The sequence below is a fragment of the Choloepus didactylus genome, chromosome 6 (genome assembly GCF_015220235.1).
Source record: "Choloepus didactylus isolate mChoDid1 chromosome 6, mChoDid1.pri, whole genome shotgun sequence".
Taxonomy (NCBI): Eukaryota; Metazoa; Chordata; class Mammalia; order Pilosa; family Megalonychidae; genus Choloepus; species Choloepus didactylus.
In genome coordinates, this window is record NC_051312.1 from 63,516,712 (window position 1) to 63,539,671 (window position 22,960).

The following is a 22,960-nucleotide window of genomic DNA, read 5'->3' on the forward strand; positions in this document are numbered from 1 at the left end:
AAGACGCTCTTGGCTCTGTGAAGGGGATTCTGTCCTGTGGGGAGGCCAGGCTGTGGTGGCCTGAAGAGCCAGGGCTGAGGAGACGGCCTCCAAGGGAGGTACATAGGAGGAGCCTGCCCACCCCCCAAAGACTGGCCTGCGAATGTGAGATGAAGTAGGGACAGGAGAGGCCCAGTCAGGATCCCAGGCTCAGATGCCCTGGAGATCCCAGACTCATCCTGGACACAAGGGTCAAGCTGGCCCACTCACCTGGGGACGCAGAGGTCAGCCTGGGAGTCCAGATAGGTGTCTGGTGGGCAGGCACAGCCTTCCAGGCACTCTTCTCCACTGACGTCACCACCATTAACACCACAGGCCTCAGGACCAGCCAAGTCCTGGCAGGTTTGTCCACACGGGGCCACGCAGGGGCTGTATTCCTTGGTGGCCGTGCAGGACAGAGCTGCAGCAGGAAGGAGAAACACGCTCTGTCTTCCCGGTCCCCACAACTGTGTGGGGGTGGGGTCCTCATCCTGATGAAGAGAACTGAGACCCAGAGAAGTCAAGACACTTGCCCAAGGCCACTCAGCAGATCAAGGTCAGAGTTGGAATTTGAACCCAGGTCTGACTCCAGAGTCCCACTGCTTCTCCCTACACCAGGAGTGGCAGAGCAGAGGAGTCGGCTCCGCTTACCAAGTTCAGCCTGGACTCTGTCACTGGTGTTTCCTTTTCCCTACAGGGTCATTCCTCTTGAGTAGTGGTGTTGGGGGAGGGGCAGGGGTCACCACCCCCGATGGCCCTGCACCCATCTTGGTCACTCACAGTTAAACACACACATACTCACAGGTTGTGGGCCCCTTACTTCTGCAACTATAACATACACAGGCTGTGCCCTCTCCAGCAGACTCTCAGGGCCATTTGTCCCAAGGCTCAGGGCTGCTCTCTCCTCACCTGGCCACTGTCCTACTCCCCAAGGGATGTCCCACACACTGTCAGAGCCAGTAGATCCCCAGAGACAGTCAAGCTCAGCTGTTCCCAAGCCAGGCTGCCCATCAGAGCCACTTGGGGAGCTTCATAAAAATACTAATGCCCAGATCCCATAAACAGGTATGTTGTTTTAATTAATACTGGACCCAGCTCAATTATGGGTATTTTTTAGTTTCCCTGAGGGTTTTAATGTATAGACAGAGCTAAGAACCACTTGCTTGGTGGGTACAGAGCTTTTGTAAATAACAATTTAAAAAATTAGTAATAATAAAGAGCCACTGATCCATTCCAATCACCTCTTGGGAAATTTTGGCTCAGAGAGGGGCAGGGCCTTGCCCAAGACACAGAGCAAGTCACCTGCACAGCAGGAATAGACCCAGGCCTCCTGACACCCAGTACAGTGTCTTTTTCATTTATTCGATAAACATTTGCTAAAGCTTTCTGAGAGCTGGGTCTGTGCTGAGGCTGGGGGCACAGAGGTGACTAAGACCAGGAGTGGGTTGGGGAGGGGATAGAGAGGGTATAGCTCCTGCCTACAAAACCATGTGTGGACTCAAACCTGAGGGCCACAGGGAGCCAGAGGCCTTTAGAAAGCTCACTCTGGCTGCAATGAGAGGAGGCTATTGGGAGACCTGTAAGGTGGCTCAGGTATCTCCAGGCATGTGGTGAGATTTGGGTGGCTATGGGATTGACAGGACTTGGAGAGGGATTGGAACTGGGAGTAAGAGAGAAGTCAAGGGGGTGGGGGCCCCGGCAGAGATGGACAGCCCAGGAGAAGCAGGTAGGGAGGTAAGGTGGAGATGGGATGGGAGGAGTTAGGCTGCAGGAGTCGGTGGGACGTCCCAGCAGACAGTTTAGGGGACCAGGTGGACGCTCAGGTCTGGACACTCAGGTTGCCCTCACATGGGCACAAAAGAGTGAGGCACTCACCACAGGTCGGCAGGTGGGCACGGAAGTCGATGGGGAGCCCATGGCGCCGGCACAGGCGGGCGTAGTGGGCCAGTGCGGCGCAAAGGCAGGGCTGCCCACAGCGGCAGGCGTCCCGGCGGCACTGCTCAAAGTAGGGCACGGGGCTCAGGTATGTGGAGCAGGGCGCAAACAGCTCCCCTGTGAGCACACTGCAGGCCTGCACTGCATAGGCGGCTGAAGAAAGGGAGAATGGGAGGATGGTGGCCGTTTGCAGTTTCCCAGGGCCCTGCCCCCCACCCCACCAGAGATTGTGTGCATAGGAGTATGTGCACACAAATGTGTACAAGTGCGTGGCTGGTTGGGAGTGTGCAAAGTTGTAGGTGTGTTTTATAAGCTGGGTGTGATCATGTGCTGACTGTGGGCAGGGGTGTAAACAACTGAGAAGGCGTGTGTGTGTGTATGTATGTGTGAGAGTGTGGGCATGCATTCGTGCAATGCATTCTACCACATGCCAGGCACAAGCCCAACTGCTGGAGGGAGATGCAGCAGTGAACAAAACAGACAACCCCTGCCCTTGCAGAGCTTACATTCTGGTGGGAGGAGACAGTCACTAAACAAAATAAGTTATATAATACATCAGAAGGTGAGCAATTTACAGGGAGAGATGAAGCTAGGCAGGAGACTAGGAAGTATGAAGTGGGGTAGAGGTGGGCAGTGAAAATTTTAAGGGCAGGAAGGCCTCAGTGAGAAGGTGACATTTGAGCATAACATGAAAGAGGTGATGGAGTGAAGCAAGCATATATTTGAGGACAGAGCATTCCAGGCCCAGGAAACAGCCAGTGCAAAGGACTGAAGACAAGCATGCGCCTGGCTGTGCAGGAAGAACAGCAAGGAGCCCAGTGTGGCTGGAGCAGAGAGGAGGCCAGGAGGAGAAGGAGGGGAGGGTGTAGCAGAGAGCGCAGGGTTTTGTGGGCCACTGTGAGGATTCTGGCTTTCTCCATGAGACTTAGAGCGTGTACAGACATGTGGGCGTGACAGCAGTAGTGGGAAGCTTTCTGTCTGCCTACCCCTCACCTTCTCTCTTGCTCCCTCCCCTTCTCTTCCTATCACCCCCACCAACTTAGCCAGCACCCTCAATCCCCACCAAGCTGCAGCAGTCCTCATGCCCAGAGCCCCCACTTCATTCTCCCTCAAAGCAGCCTCCTTCCGCCCCACTCCCCAGTGCCTCTCACCCCTTCTCACCCCCTCCCTGCCTCACCAGCTTGCAGGTGCACATCGCAGGGGTCCAGAGAGGAGCCAGCGGCCAGAGGGGAGCAGGCGGACAGTGTTTTCCAAGAATTGCCAAAGAGTTGTGGGGTACTCTCAGGCACACCCACCGGGGACCTGCAGACACGGCACAGCCACCTTCACCCACTGGCCAACGCAGATGCAGAGGAATATACAGCACACACCCAGGCTAGCACCAAGTGCTCATACACACACAGCTATAGACCAAGCATGAGCACACCACCCAGAGGCACACATGTACCCAGCCAAACATGTAACACATACAGGCCCACATGCATCACTTGCACACATCCTCACCATACACACACACACACACACACACACACACACACACACACACACACACAATCACATTTAACAGGCCCTAAAAGGACTCAAACAAGGCTTAGGACCACATGCTGCCCAACTTCTCACCACCCACCCCCAGCTCTAATGTCAGAGAAACAGGGACACTGTGAAGAGTTCCAAACCTCACTGGATTAAGACTTTCTCCATCTTCACTTCCCTATGGGCAGTTCTGAAAACTCCTTTACTCTCCCTTTTTCTTTGGCAGGAAATAGCCACAGGAAGGGCAGTGAAAGGAGGAACAGGGATGGTAGGGTGGAAAGAGATCTCTTGGGGGCAGGTTGTGCACCACTGCTGCTCCAGCACAGCCAGAGCACTCTGTTACATGGAGCAACATTCCCACCCAGGGTTCCCATTTAGGAAGGTGCCAAGCAGCCCCCACACCAAGCAAGGTCTGCTCTCACCACTCCGGGCAGCTGCTCTAATATCAGCTCCACCAGGCAAGAGAGAGTGGAATCCTACATTTTACATGCACTGAAAAGTGCTCAGCTTTTTCTTGTTCTTGTGTTTCACAACAAACCTGAAATCTCATTTCTGGTTAAAGAAAGCCTCCCATGTTCCTTCTTCCTCACCCAATGCACGTAACCGGAAAGACGAGCCTGAATCTCCAGCCTTCAAGATCAACTATATCCATTCCCCAAGGGTCTTTCTCTCAACTCTGTCAGCCCACGAAAAAGGCCTTTCCTGGATTATGGGAGGCTCGCCAAGCGGTCAGAAGCCTTCAAGCACCACACAGCAGAGGTATGTGCATTAATTAGGCAGGGGTGGTGGGACAGAAAGTGGGAGAGTTGGCACCTTTGGCTCACTGGGGGCTTACAGTAATCTCAAGGGGTTCACAATCAATTAAACAAAACCATGAGCTAAATCAAAACCAGCCTGAGGCCCACCAATTTCAAGTTCTCACTATAAAATAGTATTTCTCAAGGTGTGATCCATAGACCTCATATACTAGAATCACAATGGTATTTATTAAAAATGAGATTCCTGGGTCCCTCCTTAAATAAAGATTCTTTAGGGGTGGGATCCATAAATCAGCATTTTAGCAAGCCCCCCAGGTGATTTTTCTGCACAGCATAAGATTGTGAACCACTGCTTTAAAGTAAACCATTTAGATTTAAATGTAGAAGATTAATCACTAATGGTGGCACCTCAGACAGTAAGAAGAATCTACTAGAGATTCAATTTTAGGCAGCGCCTCTGACGTTCAAGCCCCAAGGGGCTGACCACCACTCCCCACTTCCGCTTCCGGGGCAGTGGCACGTACAGGAAGTCGTCCTGCGTATTGCCGTTGAAAGTGCCGCAGAGGCCCACGGTGTCTTCCACCCATCGCTGGTCCACTTGCAGGTAGAGCCGCAGCCCTTCTGGGTCGTAGAGCACCCGCAGGCCCACGTTGGTCCTCACCCGCAGGAACAGGGAGGACAGCCTCCGGATCTCAAAGGCGTCTGGGCACGCAACCAGAAGGGGGATGTAGGAAAGACGGCCGATACCAGCCCCACCCACCACCACCATCTCCGTGGCCCACTCCAGCCCTCATACCCAGCCCAGTCTTCACGCTTGGTGAAGCTCGGCCATAAGGATGTTTGGGGAGCCTTCAGGAAATCCTGTTCAATGAATAAATCAGGGTCCAGGGATAACCTACTACGGTGCCCCAGTTGAGAAATCTCTTTTAGCATCAAGTGCCAGTGTAAGCTTTGCTCTCCCTAAGGAAATGGTACATTTCCTTCTTGAGCACAGGAGAATTCTGTAACTACTCATTCTCTTCACAGTGGCCACCAGGAGCTCACAATACAGTTTTTGGTTCCAATGTAGCAAATTTAAATTTTAGTTTTAATTGTAGCAAACTTAACACACTTCATAGCTTGTAAGGATTGTAGCCTTTTTATATCCCATGTATCCCCATTACTCTTAATCTTGACTGTTCTTTTTTTTAATTTTCTCTGGTGCTAGGCTTTTGTTTTGTAATAGTTTTCCCATTTTTGTTAGATGTGTTACCTATAAGCTGCCATAAACCGTTTGTGGAATCAACAGGACTATAATTAATAAACAAATACTGAGTAGGGACAGGAAATAGCCTCATTCATATACTAATGTTAGAAGAAGCCACCATACTCCCATTGTCACGTGGTGGGGCTGGGGTGGGTCTAGGCCACATTTTAGGAGTTCACATTCCTGGGACCAAGGTGCCCCCTGGCCTGACCCTCTCAGTACTAGAATGTGAGTTCTTGCCCATGTGGCAGTGTCTTTGGCCAGAGAGGCCTGGGAGAAAAGGCTTGGGCAGTCAGCTCTCAACCAACTCTCTGCTCTACCGAAGTCATACCGTCTATGTAGGGTGGGGTGACCTTGAACTGGTCAGACAGAAGGACATCCCCCGCCTGGGTCAGGGTCACCTGCCTCCGAGGATCCTGATGCAGAATCACTGACACCGACTGGACACAGGCCCCATCCTGGTTCTGGAGAGAGGGAGAGGCCATGGGAGCAGAGTCAGCCTGCCTGTCCTGGTGGCCCCAACAGAGCCCCCCAGGGGCAGGGACTCCATCCTGTTTTGAGGCCAGAGGTAGGCTTCTTAAGAATGACATAGCCCCAAGGTTAATCTGGGTCATCTAACCCTGTGCCCTCATCTGGGCAGTGAGGAGGAAGCTCAGATTGGAGAAGATTAGTAGCAGAGATGGGTTAATAAATATGATAGTCAACTCTCAGGTTGTATAAAGACACAGAACAGAGATGAACCTGAGATGGCCCAGAGTCTAACTTCAGGAACACTGGTCTCACCTCCCCACCTCTGACCCCAACCCAGAACTTCCTTCGTTTACTGGTGTTTGTGTAGCTCTTGCCGTGTGTCACTTTCTGCATAATATCAAGCACCACTGCTGGGCCTCAGATTTTCCATCTCTGAAATGGGTAGTATACATTAAGCCCATTCCTACTTCCCTTCCACATTCACACATTCATTCAAGACATTTCCTGAGCACCTACTGTGTGCAAGACACACTCTACCAGGGATACAGGGATGAACAAAATAGATATAGTCCCTGCCTTCATGGAGACACATGGGACACAGACATTAAACAAGTAATTACAACACTGATTATTTAATTACAGATACGAACAGTGCCACAAACAGGTATAGGGTGATAGGGAAATATATAACAAAGGAACCATACTTAGCTTGCAGAGACAGGAAAGCCTATCCTAGGGAATAATAAAAATTTAAATATATATATAATAAAAATAATGACAGCCTTAATAATTACAGTTAATTTTAATATAGAGTTAGTATGTTGATGCAGTGTTCTAATCTTTTTATATCTATTTGCTCACTTAATCTTCATAGAAATCCTATTAGGTAAGTACTACTAGCATCCTCATTTTGCAGATCAGGAAACTGAGTCACAGAAAGCAAGTGACACTTTAGCTGAGATCTGGAGAAAGCATAGGAGGTAGCTGGGCAAAAGGAGGTGGCAGGGAACAGCCTGCCCAAAAGCCCTGACATGGGAAGGTATTTAATGCATTCAAAGATGTAAAAGGGCCAGAGGGACCAGAGCCCACCTAGCAAAGTGGTTTAAGATGAGGTTCAAGAAGGAGGCCTTGTAATATTTTTGGACTTTATCCCAAGTCCAGCAGACAACTAGAGAAGGTGTAAGAGGAAAGTGTTACAAACAAAAGGCAGTGAAAATGAGACAATCAGGGCTTGAAATTTTTCAGAAAGATGTTCTGCAATGAGCTACAACCTTCTTGCTAACTTCTTGCCCAAGGGGACAGAAAATCCCTGAAGATGCTCAAAATCATTGTATTTAAAACATCACCCTCTTTCTCAACCCCATTTATCTTCTGATACTCTTTGGACATGTCACTATTGAAGGAAGACAGCTCATACCCGTTAGTCAAAGTCCTGATACCACAGACGCTATGAAACCTTAAAGAAGTCACTCAGCTTCTCCAAACCTTAGTTCTCTCCTCTGCAAAACAGAGATACAACAATGCTTGGTTGGTCATACGTGGTTCGGTACTGATAAGAAAATGTGCATGAAAATACCTTGGAGGTTGCATTTGTCAAAAGCCCACAGAACTAATATATAGGATGGAAGAAGATGGTGGCTTAGAGAGGAATGGAAGTTAGTTTGTCCCCCTGGAACAACTAATAAACAACCAGGAACAACTAGTAAATAATCTGGAAGAACTGTGGGGGACAGATGTGACTGTCTGCTCATCATACACCAGCCTGAATTGGGGGTAATGCCTGAGATCACAGCATAAAATCTGTAAGTAAAAACTGTGGATCCAAGCCAGGAGCCCCCTCCCCCCACGGCCTGAACTGCAAAGCCTTGAGGTGCTTCCAAGGAAGCAAATATAGCTCAGCTGAGCTCCAACTAGGGTTTTAATTAGCAAATGTGGACACTCAATACAAGCTACAAATCCCCAACAAGCAAACAGAGGCTTTTGGTGATGACTGACCTTGGAGAGCTGGAGGGTGGCCACAGACTGGCCCTGAAGGGGGCTTTCTGTCCCCTTTTCAGTTCAGTGGAGAAAGCCTCAGCCATTTTCAGTTCCCAGGGCTCTGACCCAGAAAAGGGTGGAGATAGCACAGGCAGAGAGGCCATTCAAATGCTAATGACCTCTCCCTAGGGGGAGTATCTTCCCTAAGAGGAAAGAGGCGGGGCCCAGCTCTACTACCCACCTTCCATTCAGAACCACACCCCAGAGCCTGGGGGAAAACAGCCACAGGCCACACATCCTTACACCAGTTGGGAGCTACAGGCCAACAGGCGCCACCTGCTGAGTGGAAAAGCACAATGATCTGAGGCTTCATAGGGTGTACCAATTTTCTAAGACACCCTCAGGGAAACTGGATACTATTCTCCTTCCAAGACCTGAGCCCATTCTGGTCTGGGAAAACCTGACTGAGGTAACCAAGGAAATCAGATGCCTAGACAACAGAAAACTACAACCTATGTTAAGAAAAGCAAAAGTATGGCCCAGTCAAAGGAACAAACTTATACTTCAAATGAGATACAGAAACTGAAACAACTAATGCTAAATCAATTCAAAAAGTTTATGGAAAATATGGCAAAAGAGATGAAGTGTATAATGGAAACACTGGGCGTACATAAGGTAGAAATCAAAAAGTTTGAAAAAACAACTGGCAGAATCTATGGAAATGAAAGGCACAACACAAGAGATGAAAGACACAATGGAAACATACAACAGCAGATCTCAAGAGGCAGAAGAAAACACTCAGGAACTGGAGAACAAGGCAACTGAAAGCCTACACACAAAACAACAGATGGAGAAAAGAATGGAGAAATGTGAGCAACATCTCCAGGAACCTAAGGACAAAACAAAATGCAGGAATGTGTGTGTCATTGGTGTCCCAGAAGGAGAAGAGAAGGGAAAAGGGGCAGAAGCAATAATAGAGAAAATAATCAATGAAAATTTCCCATCTCTTATGAAAGACATAAAATACAGATCCAAGAAGTGCAGCATACCCCAAACAGAATAGATCTGAATAGGCCTACACCAAGACACTTAATAATCAGATTATCAAACATCATAGATAAAGAGAGAATCCTGAAAGTAGCAAGAGAAAAGCGATCCATCACATACAAAGGAAGCTTGATAAAACTATGTGCAGATTTCTCAATAGAAACCATGGAGGCAAGAAGGAAGTGGGGTGATATATTTAAGATACTGAAAGAGAAAAACCACCAACCAAGAATCCTATATCTGGTAAAACTGTCTTTCATATATGAGGGAGAGCTTAAAATATTCTCTAACAAACAGACAATGACAGTTTGTGAACAAGATACCTGTTCTACAGGAAACACTAAAGGAGGCACTGCAGACAGAAAGGAAAAAACAAGAGAGAGGTTTGGAAAACAATTTTGGGAGTTAGTAGCACAGCAATGTAGTCCACTGGACAAAGATGACTGTGAGTATGGTTGAAAGAGGAAGGCTGGGACCATGTGGGACACCAGAACAAAAGACAAAAGGTAAAGACTGGGACTGTATAACTCAGAGAAAGCTAGGGTGCTCAACGATTGTAATAAAGGTACAAATATGTTTTTACATGAGGTAGAACAAATGAATGCCAATATTGCAAGTTGTTAAAATAGGGTGGGATTGGGGGGAAAATACAATCAATGAAAACTAGAGACTATAGTTAACAGAAACATTGTATTATGCTTCCTTTAATATAACAAAGGCAATATACCAAAGCTAAATGCATGGGGGGTGAGTGGGATAGGGGAAGGGTATGGGACTCCTGGCATTGGTGATCCTGTCTGACTCTTTATTCTACTTTAGGTTAATGCTCTCTTTCCTTTTGTTGCTTTCTAGCTGTCATGTTTTTTTCTCTCTTTCTTTTTTCTTTTTCTTTTGTCTCTCTACCTTCTTTGACTCTTCCTCCTTCGTTGTGGAAGAAATGGAGATGTCCTTATATAGATAGTGGCAGTGGTGCTGAATACATAAATATGTGACTATACAGGGAATCAATGATTGTTTACTTAGGACAGAATGTATGGTGTGTGAACAAAACCATCTTTAAAAAGTGGGTTGATGAAGAAAACTTGATTTTCTATATTGAGTGAAATAAGACAGACACACAAAGACAAATATTGCAGGATCTCACTGATATGAACTAATTATAATATGTAAACTTGTAGACATGAAATATAAGTTACCAGGATCTAGAACATGGCTAAAGAATTGGGAGCGGTTGCTTATTATGAGCAGAATGTTCAACTAGGGTGAACTTAAACGTTTGTAAATGGACAGAGGTGATGGTAGCATGTTGTGAGAATAACTAACAGTGCTGAATGGTGTGCGAAGGTGGTGGAAAGGGTAAGCTCAGATTCATGTATGTCACCAGAAAGAAAGTTGGAGGTTAAAAGATGGGAATGTATAAAACAGTGAATCTTGTGGTGGACAATGTCTGTGATTAACTGTACAGATATTTGAAATCTCTCTCACAAACTAGAACAAATGTATGACAGTATAACACCAGAACAAAAGAGAAAAGAGGGGAATATAGGAAATAATAATAGAGGGGAATATAGGAAAATATATATATACCTATTGAAACTATATACTACAGTATATAGTATTTTAACATTCTTTCATCAACAGTAACAAATGTACTATACCAAAACTATGAATCAGTAATGAAGGGGGGGTGGTTAGGGGTGTGGGAGGATTGGAGTTTCCTTTTTTTTTTTTTTTGGTCTTTCTTTTCTGAAGTAATGAAAATGTTTTAAAAATTGAAAAATTTTTAAATGAGGGTACCATGGGCAATTGATTGTACACTTTGGATCTTTGGATAGTTGTATGGTATAGGAACAATCTCAATAAAAAAAAAAAAGCCCACAGAACTATACAGCACACGTGTGAACCCTAATGTACAAAAAAATGTAAAATATACAGGAGGTTGGGGGATCTCAGGAATAGAATTCAGACTGTCTCAAAACAATCTAACTGTAATATGATATATGAAACAACTTCACCAAAGGGGAGGGGGGTATTGTCCTTTTTTTAAATAAATTTTTTATTGTGAAATGTATATATATATACAGAGCAGTGATAACTTTGAAAGTGCAATTTAACAAGTGGTTAGAGAGCAAATTTCAAAGAATGTTATGGGTTACAGTTCCACAATTTCAGTTATTTCCTTATTGTGATATATAACATCTACAGAAAGGTGATAAGGTAAATGTCCTAAGAAAGGTGATTCTCCTGATTAACTTTGGAAAAGGGTGGCTTGTAAAACTAAAGGCAAAAGGAACTGCACATAAGCCCTGTACTTTAGTTGATAAAGTTGTTTCCCATGGTGGTATTGGTTAGCAATTCTGATACTGCTATACACGGAAACAAATGACTAAGTAAAGAGATGGCAGATGGTGGGAACCAGGTTTCTCACTGCTGGAGTGGGAGTTTACAAATGAGCAAGAGGAAGAGGATAGAATGATCCATAGAGTAATGGATTAGAGTTGAAACATCAATATGAACTCATGTTTAGCTCATATAGAGTCACCTGGTTATATATAGAAATATTTATAGCTATGTATATATACATGGGTTAGCATACACATAGTTCCTTGCTATGTCAGCTGAGAGGGCCTAGAAGCAGCAATATCCTAGTGGCAACAAGCACACCTAGTGCCTAGATCTTGGTTTCTAATACCATTCTCCAATAAAAGGAACCAGGGCTCCTTGGAGAAATAGCTGCTTCTAGGTCTAGGTCCCCCCAGCTTTACTTACCCTGCAGACCCAGGCCCAGCCCCAGGAATCAGGCTTCCCTCCCTGGTAATAATCTATCTTATGGGGCCCTCAAGACCATGGCACAGAGGGAAGAGCAGGATAAGGGAAATCTATCTTCACCAATGTCCCCCACCCCCAGGAGAGATCCTGTACCTGTTTGTATATATTACATCCCCCAGAAAAAGCCATGTTCTTTGATGAAATCTTGTGGGGGCAAACATATTAGTGGGGATTAAGTTGGAACATTTGGATTAGGTTGTTTCCATGGAAATCTGCCCACCCAACTGTGGGTGATAAGTCTGATTGGATAATTTCCATGGAGGTGTGGCCCCACCCATTCAGCATGGGCCTTGATTAGTTTACTGGAGCACTATATAAGCTCAGACAGAAGGAACGGGCTTGCTACAGCCAAGAGGGACACTTTTAAGAATGCACAGAAGCTAAAAGAGGAGGTGCAGATGAGAGAGAGCTTGAAGATGGCCACTGAAAGCAGACTTTTGCTCCAGAGAAGCTAAGAGAGGAAAAACGCCCCAAGAGCAACTAAGAGTGACATTTTTGAGGAACTGCAGCCTAGAGAGGAATGTCCTGGGAGAAAGCCATTTTGAAACCAGAACTTTGGAGCAGATGCCAGACACATGCCTTCCCAGCTAACAGAGGTTTTCCAGACACCACTGGCCATCCTCCTGTGAAGGTACCTGATTGTTGATGCCTTACCTTGGACACTTCATGGCCTTAAGACTGTAACTTTGTAACCAAATAAACCCCCTTTATAAAAGCCAATCCGTTTCTGGTGTTTTGCATTCCAGCAGCATTAGCAAACCAGAACAGCTCCTGAGCAAAGAAGTGCTCAAACAAACAAACCAACCCCACATTGATGGGGGTATATCAAAGGGACATAAGAACCAACCAAAAGAGCACCCAATGACCAAAGCTGGAACAATTTGAGCAATGAAATAAAGTGGTATTGGATTATAATCCAAATATAAAATTAAAAACCACAAGTCCATACTGATATAAGTAAGTGATTGAATAAATAAAGGGGTGGGGGAAGGAAGAGACAACTCTCATGTGCAGAAAAATTCCAAATAGTTTATATAGACTCTCAGCACTCAAGGAGGGAAAGCATAAATCCCTACTCCTCAAAGTGTTGTCTGTGCATAGTGGCTTCCTTAAAAGTACGGTATGGAAGGGGGGTAAAAGAGGAACTTCACAGTGGAAAAACCTGACAAATGCTACCTCAAGTGTGATTTGGTGATCAAGGTTAACATCAAAGTGATAAATCATGTTGAAAGTATGTACCTTTGATATGACGTGATGAAAATAGCACTTTCCCTCTGTAGTCTTTCCCCCCAAAACTCAAAACCCTAATCTAACCATGAGAAAAACAGCAGCCAAATTCCAGCAAAGGAGCATTCTACAAAATACCTAACCAGTTCCGAAAAAACTGTCAAGGTCATCAAAAACAAGGGCAGTCTGAGCAACTGTCACAGCCAAGAGGAGCCTAAGGAGTCATGACAGCTAAATGTAATGTGATGCCCCGGATGGGATCCTGGAACAGAAAAAGAACATGAGGCAAAAACTAAGGAAATCTGAATAAAGTGTGGACTTTAGTTAATGATTGGCATCAGTACTGGTTCAATTTTCTTAACAAATTACTATACTAATGTAAAATGTTAATAATTGGGGAATCTGGGTGTGGGATATATGGGAACTCTGTGCCATCTTCTCAATTTTTTTGTAAATCTAAAAAATAAAGTCTATTAAAAAAAAATCCTTTGGAGACTGTAAACCCTGATTCTGGGTACGGCTGTATTAAGAGGCCATGTGGTTCACTGAAGGCTCTGTGGACAACATCCAATCCTGGGTTGGGCTCGGCAATTCCTCCTGCTGGCTGTGCATTGTCAGGGAAGTCCCGAGCCTCTGCTGTCCTGTTCCTTAGTAATTAAAATGGGGAGAATAATAATGACTACCACATAGGGGTATTTTGAGTCTTAAATTAGGTATTATATGCAAAAGTGATTAGTCAAAGTTCAAAGCATTGGGTAATTATTTTATCATAATCATTTATGCTAAATGTCCCCACTCCCACCCCATCCTGGTCATCCAGGATTGAAGTCTGAATTTCATCTTTGACTTTTCCTGTTTCTTTCCCACCCATCCCTCATTTTACCAACCACAGTCACTTGCCATGTCCTGATGTGTCTGCCTTAATGCCTTCTAGAACATTCCAACTTCATTGCTTTTTTCATACTATCAAATCCTCCTGGAGTGCCCCTCCTCCCCATCCTCACACATACATAACTTATTTCTATTTATCTTTTTGAGCCCAGCTCAAATGCCACCTCCACCATGATGCTTTCCCTGAGTTCTTCAGACCTGTAGGAATATTTCCCTCCACAGAACTCCCCTCTTATGGCTCTGATCATGTTCTATCTCATATTGCAGTGACCTGAGATGACTGACCTCCCTTATAAGGCTGTGAGCCCCTAAAGGGTGGGATCGGGGTCTGCTTCATCTCTGAAACCCTCACCATGCCAAGCACAGGGTGACACCAAGCAGTCCCGTGTTGTACATGAAGTATGTCACTTTTTACCAAGAGGACTTGGTTCTTGGTAAAAAGAACCCACTATATAGAGGAGCTGCCCAGCAATGAAGTGGGTTAATTCAGGCCACGGCTGGCCAGCTACGTGTTAGGAATGTGGTAGAGAGGGGTACTGAGTAAGAGACCTCTGAGGTCCCAGAGAGCTCAGGCATTCTAAGATTCTAGAATTCCTTGAATGGGAAGGAGCCCAGCAGGGCTGTGTCTACTTGCCTTCCCTTCTCTTTGCCAACCTGAGGATGTGATGTGAGTGACCCCACTTTTGAGGACAAGCAGTCTCCTGAGAGAGAGGCTAAGGGCTGGGCTGGGCCATTCTCTGGCAGGGAAGGGTGAGAAGAAGTCACTTAAGCCAAAAAAGGGAGAAAGTCCAGTCTTCTGCCTCATCCATAGCCTACTCTGGGTCCCCAGGGCCAGGGAGGGGTCCTTCTGACTGGTATCTGCTCGTACCCAGGACCCTCAGTGCTGGGGGCTGGAGCAGGGCCAGCAGGGAGGCAGGATTGGGGGCAGCTGCCCTAGCTCAGGGGAGTGAGCTCCTCTATGGCACAGGCAGGAGCTTGGGAATGGTCCAGACCAGGGCTTGGGGGTCGGCTCACTCATGATCAGCAGCAGGGGTAATGCAGTCCACACTGAGAGACAATCAAACTCACATCTGCCCTAGACCTGCAAAATGGCCATTTTCACAGTTATGACACAAATGATTGATACAGTCCAGGGGTCACCTCCTCAAGAAAGCCTTTCCTGATACCCACTAAGTAAAACAACACAACAAAGTTCCTCCATGGAGAGCCACCATGTACTCTCCATGCTACCACAGCTCCTATAACATAGTGGGTTATGGGCTTGTCTGCCCACCAAACTGCAAGTCTCAAGAGGGCAGAGCCACTTCTCATTTATCCCTGTTTCCAAGACCCAGCATAGCTTCTGGCACAAATAGATGCTCAGGGTTTGCAGAATGAATGAATGCATGAATGCAGAGATGTGGTATGTCCTGGCAAAGCAGAGATGATGAAGTTGGATTTGACCCATTTTAGAGATTTAAGAAAAAACAGCCCTAGAAGAGACGTGACCAGAGGTCAGCAGAAGTACTGGGGCCAGAGCACAGTCTCCTGCTGTGGACAGACCTGGATTCTTCCCCAGACCCTCTAGGGAAAGGAGAACAGGGGACAGTGGGCGGATGGGATCTGGAGGTCCCCAGCCCTTACCAGGCCACACGGGCTGTTCTGCAGTGTCACTGTGAAGGTGCCTGAGGAGCGGCTCTTGGCCAGGACGTACTGACACGTGGCAGGGAACGTGTACCGGCGGCCATCAAAGGTCGTGAAGTGGATGTCACCAGTCACCGAGCACTCGGCTGAGGGGCAGAAAAAGGCTGCTGACCCAAAGGAGCTGCCCACAGGGACCACCTCTGCCTTGCAGGCTCCAAGCACCCTGTCCTCAGGAATCAGAGCAGTGGAGGGAGACCCAGCCCTCCCATTGAGAGCCCTGGTCAGTGGGAGACCAGCCCTGCCCCCTCAGGCTTGTCGGAAGGGAGACACAGCCCTGCCCTAGGGATCTCTCTTTGAGGGAAACCAGGCAGGAGCATGTTCCCCATGATCAAGAAGGTTCTCAGATATATAGGACCTTATGTAACACACTCCCAGACAGGAGCAATCCTTTAGATAAGTGGGCAAAGTAGCGCTGAAGAAACCAAGGGGATCAGGCCTAGCCAAGGGACTGAGGGAAAGTACCTCGTCCCTCCCCAGCAGGCTTGACCCCCCCCAGAGTTCCCCTGCCCCACATGCTATGAGACCAGACCAAGGGGGTACAGTCTAAGGAGGGGGTCAGGCATACCTGGGCAGACAGCCGTGCTGCACACCCATTTGCCCGCCATGCATGTGCTGAAACAGAGGCCAAGAAGGCAGGTGGGTCACCCTATCCAGGCCTGGGCCAGACGCTGGGCCAAGGCTGCCCTCCCTCCACCACTCCCAGCACAGCCTTCTAGCCAGGCTGGTCAGATCTGCTGTATGCTTTGCTTGGGGGAGACCTGGGGCCCACAGAGCTCCTGCCCCAGCCCTTGGTCTCCCCATCTTGAGAATGGGTAGTGGAGATTCCTCCCATTATATGACTCCAATGAGATGCCCTGGGACACAGAGATGCTGACTCAGTGCCTCCATGCTATCAGGACTCCCAAAATCTCTCCAGTGAGGGCCCCCAGACCCCAGCTGGGCAGCAGACAGGAAGCCCCGGCAGCCTCCTCCTCCCTCCCAGCAAGGGACACAGACCAGGTGTTGCAGTCTTCCTTCACCATAGAGCCAGTCGGGTACAGGGTCCCATGGAACTCACAGGGACACTCGGCTGGTGCCACACAGCCCCCATCCTCGAAGATCAACCCTAGGGTAACAGCAAAAGGCCACAGACCTCAGCTCTACCCCTGCTCACAAACCTTCCATGGCTCCCCAGTGCCTGTGATAAAGATCCCCTCATCCAAGTCCTTTCACCTCAGAGCTCACTTTCAAACTTTATCCTGTATAAATCCTTGGCTCTGACTAGAACTGACTATTTATTTCCCTGTGAACACCCCCTGAGCAAATAATCCCACCTCCAGACCTTTGCTCAGAGAACCACACTCCCTGACCCCACCACAACACACTCCAAGCTTCTTCTCTCCACCTCTCAAAAGCCTCTCATTGTATCATTACTCTGATCCCTAAAGTCAGTTACTGTATCTTTATTTTTTTATTCCCACTCCCCAACCACCAAGGCTCCTGGCCAAGTGAGCTGCACACTGTAGATGCCCTGCAAATGTATAGTCTGAGAAAAACAGGATAAAGTAACTGTACACAATGAACATTTAAAAAAAAATGTGTGTATGAATGAATGAATGACTTGCCTTCATCTATACACCTCAAAAAACTTGACCCTGATCAGATTAAATACCCTGATGAATCTCTCAAGAGGCCACAGTTCTGCCCCCACCCTCATCTCCCTGAAGCCATTCAATCACTTATTCACTTAATAATTGTTTGTGCCTTCCTTCATTCATTCCACAGACAGGCATCCCTGAGCCCCTGCTTCACTCCCACCCAGGGCAGCCCAGGCAGATGCTGCCAGGCACCCCCTCCTGTCCCAAGCCTACCGTCAGGGCAGTAGCAGCCGTCCACACAGGCGATCTCGCTGTCCACACAGGATGCCCGGGGCTGGCAGGAGGCAGGACAGCAGGCAATGCACTCGTTGTAGGTGAAGGCTTCCTCCTTGCAGCGCACAGCTTGGGATGGGGAGCAGCATGGTCTGTCAGCCCCTTACTGGCCCAGCTCTGCCAGGACCCAGCTCCTACCCCAGGCCCTGGTGGGGAGGTAGGAGGACATTGATTTTCCTGATTCCCTAGTCCCACTGGGAGCTCTGGGTGCCTTGGAAACTGGCAATGGCCTGGGAGGCTCTGAGAACTACCCTCATCTCACTCCATGACCCTAGGCCAAGCTGCCCTTCTGAGCCTGAGTTTCCCAATGTCACAGGGGGAGGGAACCTCAGCACAGCCGCTCTGACTGGTTCTGAGCAGGACGGGATGATGGGCTGGGGCCTGGGCCCCACAGCAGGGCTTGTCTGAGCCCCTCACTGCCCACCACCAGCCTGCACCTACCGCACTGCTGGAACTGGGTCCTCCAGCCCTGCAAGGGCCGCCCCGCCTGAGCACACGCCCGGGCATACTCCGCCAGGGCCCGGCACCAGGTAGCTTCATCGCCCACTGATCTGAGCAGGGAAACCAAGGGTCACACTGAACAAGGCCCAACGTGCCATGGACCCCTCTCCCCCAGAACCTCTAGAGACTGCCAGGGCTTACAGGGAACCCTTCCTCTCCCTGCAGCTGGGAAAGGGGACTGGGTAAAGTATCTAGGTATACAGAACCCTAGAGTGGAAGCAGGAGACCTAGCTTCTGGTCCCAGCATTGCCACTGACTTGCTGTGTGACTTGTCTCTTTTGAATGGGGAAGCTCTGTCCCATTGATGCAGATGAGCTGCAGAGCTTTGGGAAGCATATCTGTCACTGCCTGGGATTATCAAGCTCATGTGCCGAGTCCACCCCAATACCTAGAGGGGTTTCCCCACAACCCAATACCACCCCCATTCCCAGACTCCCACTCACTGGCAGAGATCACTGGTACAGCTGGCTGTGAAGGGCAGAGGGCTGACGTAGGTGTGGCAGGTGTCAAAGGGGGGCCTCAGCAGCGCCTCACATCGCTCGAACACACCCTGGGGAGAGGGCCAGGAGCCGGGGATGGGGCCTGGCAGGGCCATGCATAGCCTTCCAACTTTACCAGCCCTGCACAGAGCCCCACTGTGGGCCAGAGGGAGAGGAAGAGGGTGGAGAGGCAGGGAAGGGGCCATGGGCACCAGAAATCCTGGGCCCCTGCTGCCAGTGACTTTCCAGGAGTTGATCAGGAAACCAAAGGCAAGTATTATGGTGAAGAAAAAAAAAAAGAGGACTGGGGTGGACTGTTTCCAGGGTCCAGACCTGCATGGTTCCCAGGCTCTGCTGCAGGCACGGTGGGCGGGGCAGGGAGGAGGTGGTGGGCCCTGGAGGCTGGTTGGGGGCCTGCTCCTGCCAACTGTGCACAAACTCAGCAACATCGTCAGTCAGCTTTCCTGTAAAGGAGAATTGGTGTAAGACCTGGGGGTGGGGGTGGGGTTGGTGTGACAGAGGGCTCCAAAGGAAAGTGGGTGGAGCTGAAGAGATGCCAAGAGGTGGACAAGGAGTTGAAGAATCCAATCTCCTGTACCCCATTCCAATCTCATTCCCCAACTGAGCCATTCCCCCCCAAAAAAGCTGTTTAGTCCTAATACTTAATAATGTTCACCTGTAGTGGTGCCCTACTGCTCCAAACTCTAAACTCTGGGGAGGCAAGACTTTGCAATCAAAAGAGAACTGGAATGTGAGCCTGAACAAATTTCTGCACCTCTCTGAGCCTCGGTTTCCCAACTGTAAAATGGCAAAAATAACTTCTCCATGAGATGGTTGAAAGGACATAATAAACCATGTTAGCATGTGAAGACCTTAGCATGTTGTGGGTACTCAAGTGTTACTTCTCTTCTCCTGCCAGAGTCTCCATGATTTGGCCCTGGACCCTTCACTTTTACTTCCTACCATTCCTCAAAAGGTATCTTCAGCTCCAGTAGGGCCTTTGTCTTTTGGGCTCCCCTCTGGGCCAATGCCCCCAATACACACACACACACACACACACACACACACATGTTGAAGCGACAATTTCCTCTAGCAAAGTGCCAAGCAAAGGGGGGCTCCCTATAAATGTTTGTTAGAAGGATGAATGAACAAATGAGTAGCTAATTGTCTGGGGCATGAGGTCAAGGAAGTCAATGAATGAATCATTTAAAACTCTTCATATGAGCTTTGGTCCTGAAGTTCCACGGGACCTTGTTCAGCTAACTGCCCACTGTGTGCTAAGTACCTTTCCTGCATGATGTCACTCAGACCATACAACACCATAATGAGGTAGGCGCTATTATTAGCTACATTTTATAGAGGAGGAAACTAAGACTCAGAGAGGTTAGGTTGCTTGCCCAAGGTCACACAGTGGTATAATGAAGCTTTGACCTTTATAGAGTGCTTTCACAGCCACAAGCTCATTTGATCCTCACACAAACCTAGGAGGCAGGAACTTTATGACTATTTTACACATGAGGAAACAGGTTCAGAATGGTTAAGAACAAGCTTGAGGCCACACAGCTGGTAGGAAGAGGCCCCCGGACTCCCACTGGGTCTGGAGTCCTATGACTCCAGGGCCTTGTCCCAAGTCCCCTCCCAGCCTGACCTGCCCCCACCCCCCAGAACCTCTTTGAGGCCAGCTGCCTGGGCCTCACCATAGCTGGTCACCAGGTCGTCCTGGGGGTCGGCATTGTTGTTCCCACACAGCCCATGGGTCCAGCCCAGGAACTCTGGGCTCATCTTGATGTAGACAGCCGTGGAGCCATCCCAGGCCAGCGTGAAGGCCGACTGATATCGCACGATGATGTAGCCAGCAAGCCGCTGCAGGCGCACGCTCCCCATCATATATGGCAGTTGGATCCTGAAGAGCACAGTCCAGAGCTCCAAGGCACCCCCACCACACCCACCAACCCAGACCCTTCACCAAAGCACCTGCCGTCCCATTCATTCAGGACCCATCAGTCCACACTGGGTACTGGAACCACATGCTCCGAGAGCCCCACATCCCTCCCCCTGGCTTCTCAGTACCAAAAGTCCACCATTAGGGAGGGGTTCTTTTGACTTCAGTGTTTTTTAAATTTGTAATTCCCCTGGAGGGGGGTAAACCTCAGAGTGATTGAGTTTGTCAGCTCCTTTCTCCCAGACAGAAGGGATAGGATATGCAGATATCTACTTTATTATTATTATTATTTTTGGATGAGGAGCAAGAACAGAGTAGGAGGAGAAAAGTCAAGAGAGAAAGAAGACTGGGAGAGAAACAAAACATGCAGGCTACAGCAATCTTTACCACCTTCCCAGTTTTACAGGGACTCCTAGCCAATCTGGACTTTGGCAACTTTCAACCTAGCTTAAATTTAAGAGAGGAAAACAAAAAAGCTCTAACCTGGTGACAAAAGATCCATACACCAATCCTTTATTCACAGGAACAATCCTAGGACCTTCAATTTTACACCCAGCCCCAGAAAGCTTAGTTACCCAGTTTTCAGATCTGAAGCAGGAGATGAGAGGGGGAGAAAGGCTGTTGCACAAAGACCCCTGACAGCAACACGAAGTGAGAGCGGACAGCAAGGGAAGGAGAGGACAGTGAAAAAGAGACGGAGGAAAGATTTCAGAAAGGACCACAGTCTGGGACACTTAGTGTGGCGACAGAGTGCTCATTCCTTGAGTGGTCCCAGGGCCTCTCTGGTGATGTCCAGCAAGACAAACAAAATGACCCTATGTCATCAGCTCAGTATCTGGGAAGGCACTGTGGGATCCATTTGAGAAGAATTTTGTCAAATTGTGAAAGAAAAAAAATTAGGCATGCATATCGTAGTAAACTGGGCTGTCTGGAAATCCCAGCTATTTGCTTAAAAACACACTGTATGGAGACCCACAGGGCTGAGAGTTCCAGAATATCAGGAAGGGCTCATCTTTCTGCAAACACAGGTGACTAAGAAACCTGGCTGACCCTGCAGTATGCTCCTGCCCTAATGGTGGCAACTCTGCTTCTTGCCCTCCAGAAAGCATTTTGGCCAGTTTTAAGAAGGATGGATGCTCACTCATCCCCCTCCCCAGCAGCATCAGAATACGGCAGCTCAGGGTAGAAGGTGCTCTTGTTACCTCACGCCTCCACGGGTGACCTCCTTGGCCAGACGGATTTCCTGCTCACCCGCGAAGAAGAGGCTGACAGACCTCGGGCAGGTGTAGGGGGAGGATCCACACTGCGGGTCGTTGTGCATCTGAACAGGGGGTTCAGAGGCCAGTTTGCAGAACTCTTGCCACTGGCCTGGCACCAAGCTCTCATGCTGCATCCAGAGGGACCTGGCAGAGCTTCCACTAATGCTAATCACCTGCCCATCCATGCCTTGTCTCCATGATCACCCCCTGGTCCCCACAACACCACAGTGAGGTAGGACCTAAGATTAAATGCATTTTAAAGAAGCAGCAACTGATAGTCAGAAAGGTTAAGTGACTTGCCGAAAGTCATGCACACAGCAAGGAAATGGCAAAGCCAGGATTCAAACCCAGATCTGGGCAGGTCAAACTCCAAAGCTCTTTCCAGTATACCATGCTGTCTCCTTATTTCTGGACCCCCCACCCCCACCCCCCAGGTTATCCCACCAGAATGAAGGCCAGTGTGCACCCTCAATCTCACACCTAAACAGAACACACACACACAATATATATACTCACAGGGGACGTACCCACCCCTGGAGGCACAGGGTCTAGCCTGCCCCTGCAGCATACTGCACACAGGCACACATGACACTCCTATGCCATGTGCCACACACACATTGCCTCTGTCCTCTGCTCAGACGAATCCACACCTCCAATGCCACAGGGCCCAAACCAGGGATCCCCAGAATTTAAGAAAAAAGTCTGAAAATGTCTCCAGACAACTATACCTTCCAATAGATTACTGTTGAATGTGGTTAAGCAGATGGGGAGCCACTTCAACTAAAAGTGGGATCTGTGAAAGCAACCCCATAGTCTAAAGAAATACCTTCAAACATTTGACCATGGTCCACAGTAAGAAATACATATATAAATAAATCAAAAGTTTTACAAAATAATACTTACCCTATTAATGTGTAATGCTCTCATAATATTTTCTATTCTCTCTCTTTTTTTTTTTTTTGATGCTAGCTGAGATTCATTAAATTGATTTCATAATTCCCTAGTGTGTGGCAACCCATTAGTCTAATTAATTGTAACATATCCATCAGGAAATGACATGGTTGTGATCAGATATGCCTGGCAGTGAATCTCACACACATTTTTACTGAGCACTAATCCAGGTACTGGGGACACCAAAAGGAAAGTCATGGTTCTAGCCCTCAGGAAGCTTACATCTGCTAGAGGAGACCAACTCAGAAAAAGACCTTTGTAAGATAAATGCAATGACGGGGTAATGATGTAGAACTTTGTTTA

At 48.1% G+C, this 22,960-nt stretch overlaps 1 protein-coding gene across 6 annotated transcripts in view; it reads right to left on the reverse strand.

Annotated features, from left to right (window-relative positions):
- The window catches only part of OTOG (otogelin), a 91,390-nt gene that overhangs the window by 62,028 nt on the left and 6,402 nt on the right, over nt 1–22,960 (reverse strand). For all 6 annotated transcript variants that reach the window (XR_005217459.1, XM_037840299.1, XM_037840297.1 and 3 more), the window contains exons 7-20: nt 21,650–21,768; nt 20,203–20,408; nt 18,839–18,969; nt 18,470–18,576; nt 17,967–18,076; nt 17,466–17,594; nt 16,612–16,720; nt 16,181–16,227; nt 15,556–15,701; nt 5,822–5,954; nt 4,769–4,946; nt 3,131–3,255; nt 1,894–2,106; nt 250–439 (exon numbers count right to left, since the gene is read on the reverse strand). Coding sequence is in view for 5 of the 6 variants with exons in the window: in XM_037840299.1 (XP_037696227.1) it covers nt 250–439; nt 1,894–2,106; nt 3,131–3,255; nt 4,769–4,946; nt 5,822–5,954; nt 15,556–15,701; nt 16,181–16,227; nt 16,612–16,720; nt 17,466–17,594; nt 17,967–18,076; nt 18,470–18,576; nt 18,839–18,969; nt 20,203–20,408; nt 21,650–21,768 (1,943 nt within the window). In the remaining variant the exon portion in view is untranslated. The remainder of the gene's footprint in view (nt 1–249; nt 440–1,893; nt 2,107–3,130; nt 3,256–4,768; nt 4,947–5,821; nt 5,955–15,555; nt 15,702–16,180; nt 16,228–16,611; nt 16,721–17,465; nt 17,595–17,966; nt 18,077–18,469; nt 18,577–18,838; nt 18,970–20,202; nt 20,409–21,649; nt 21,769–22,960) is intronic.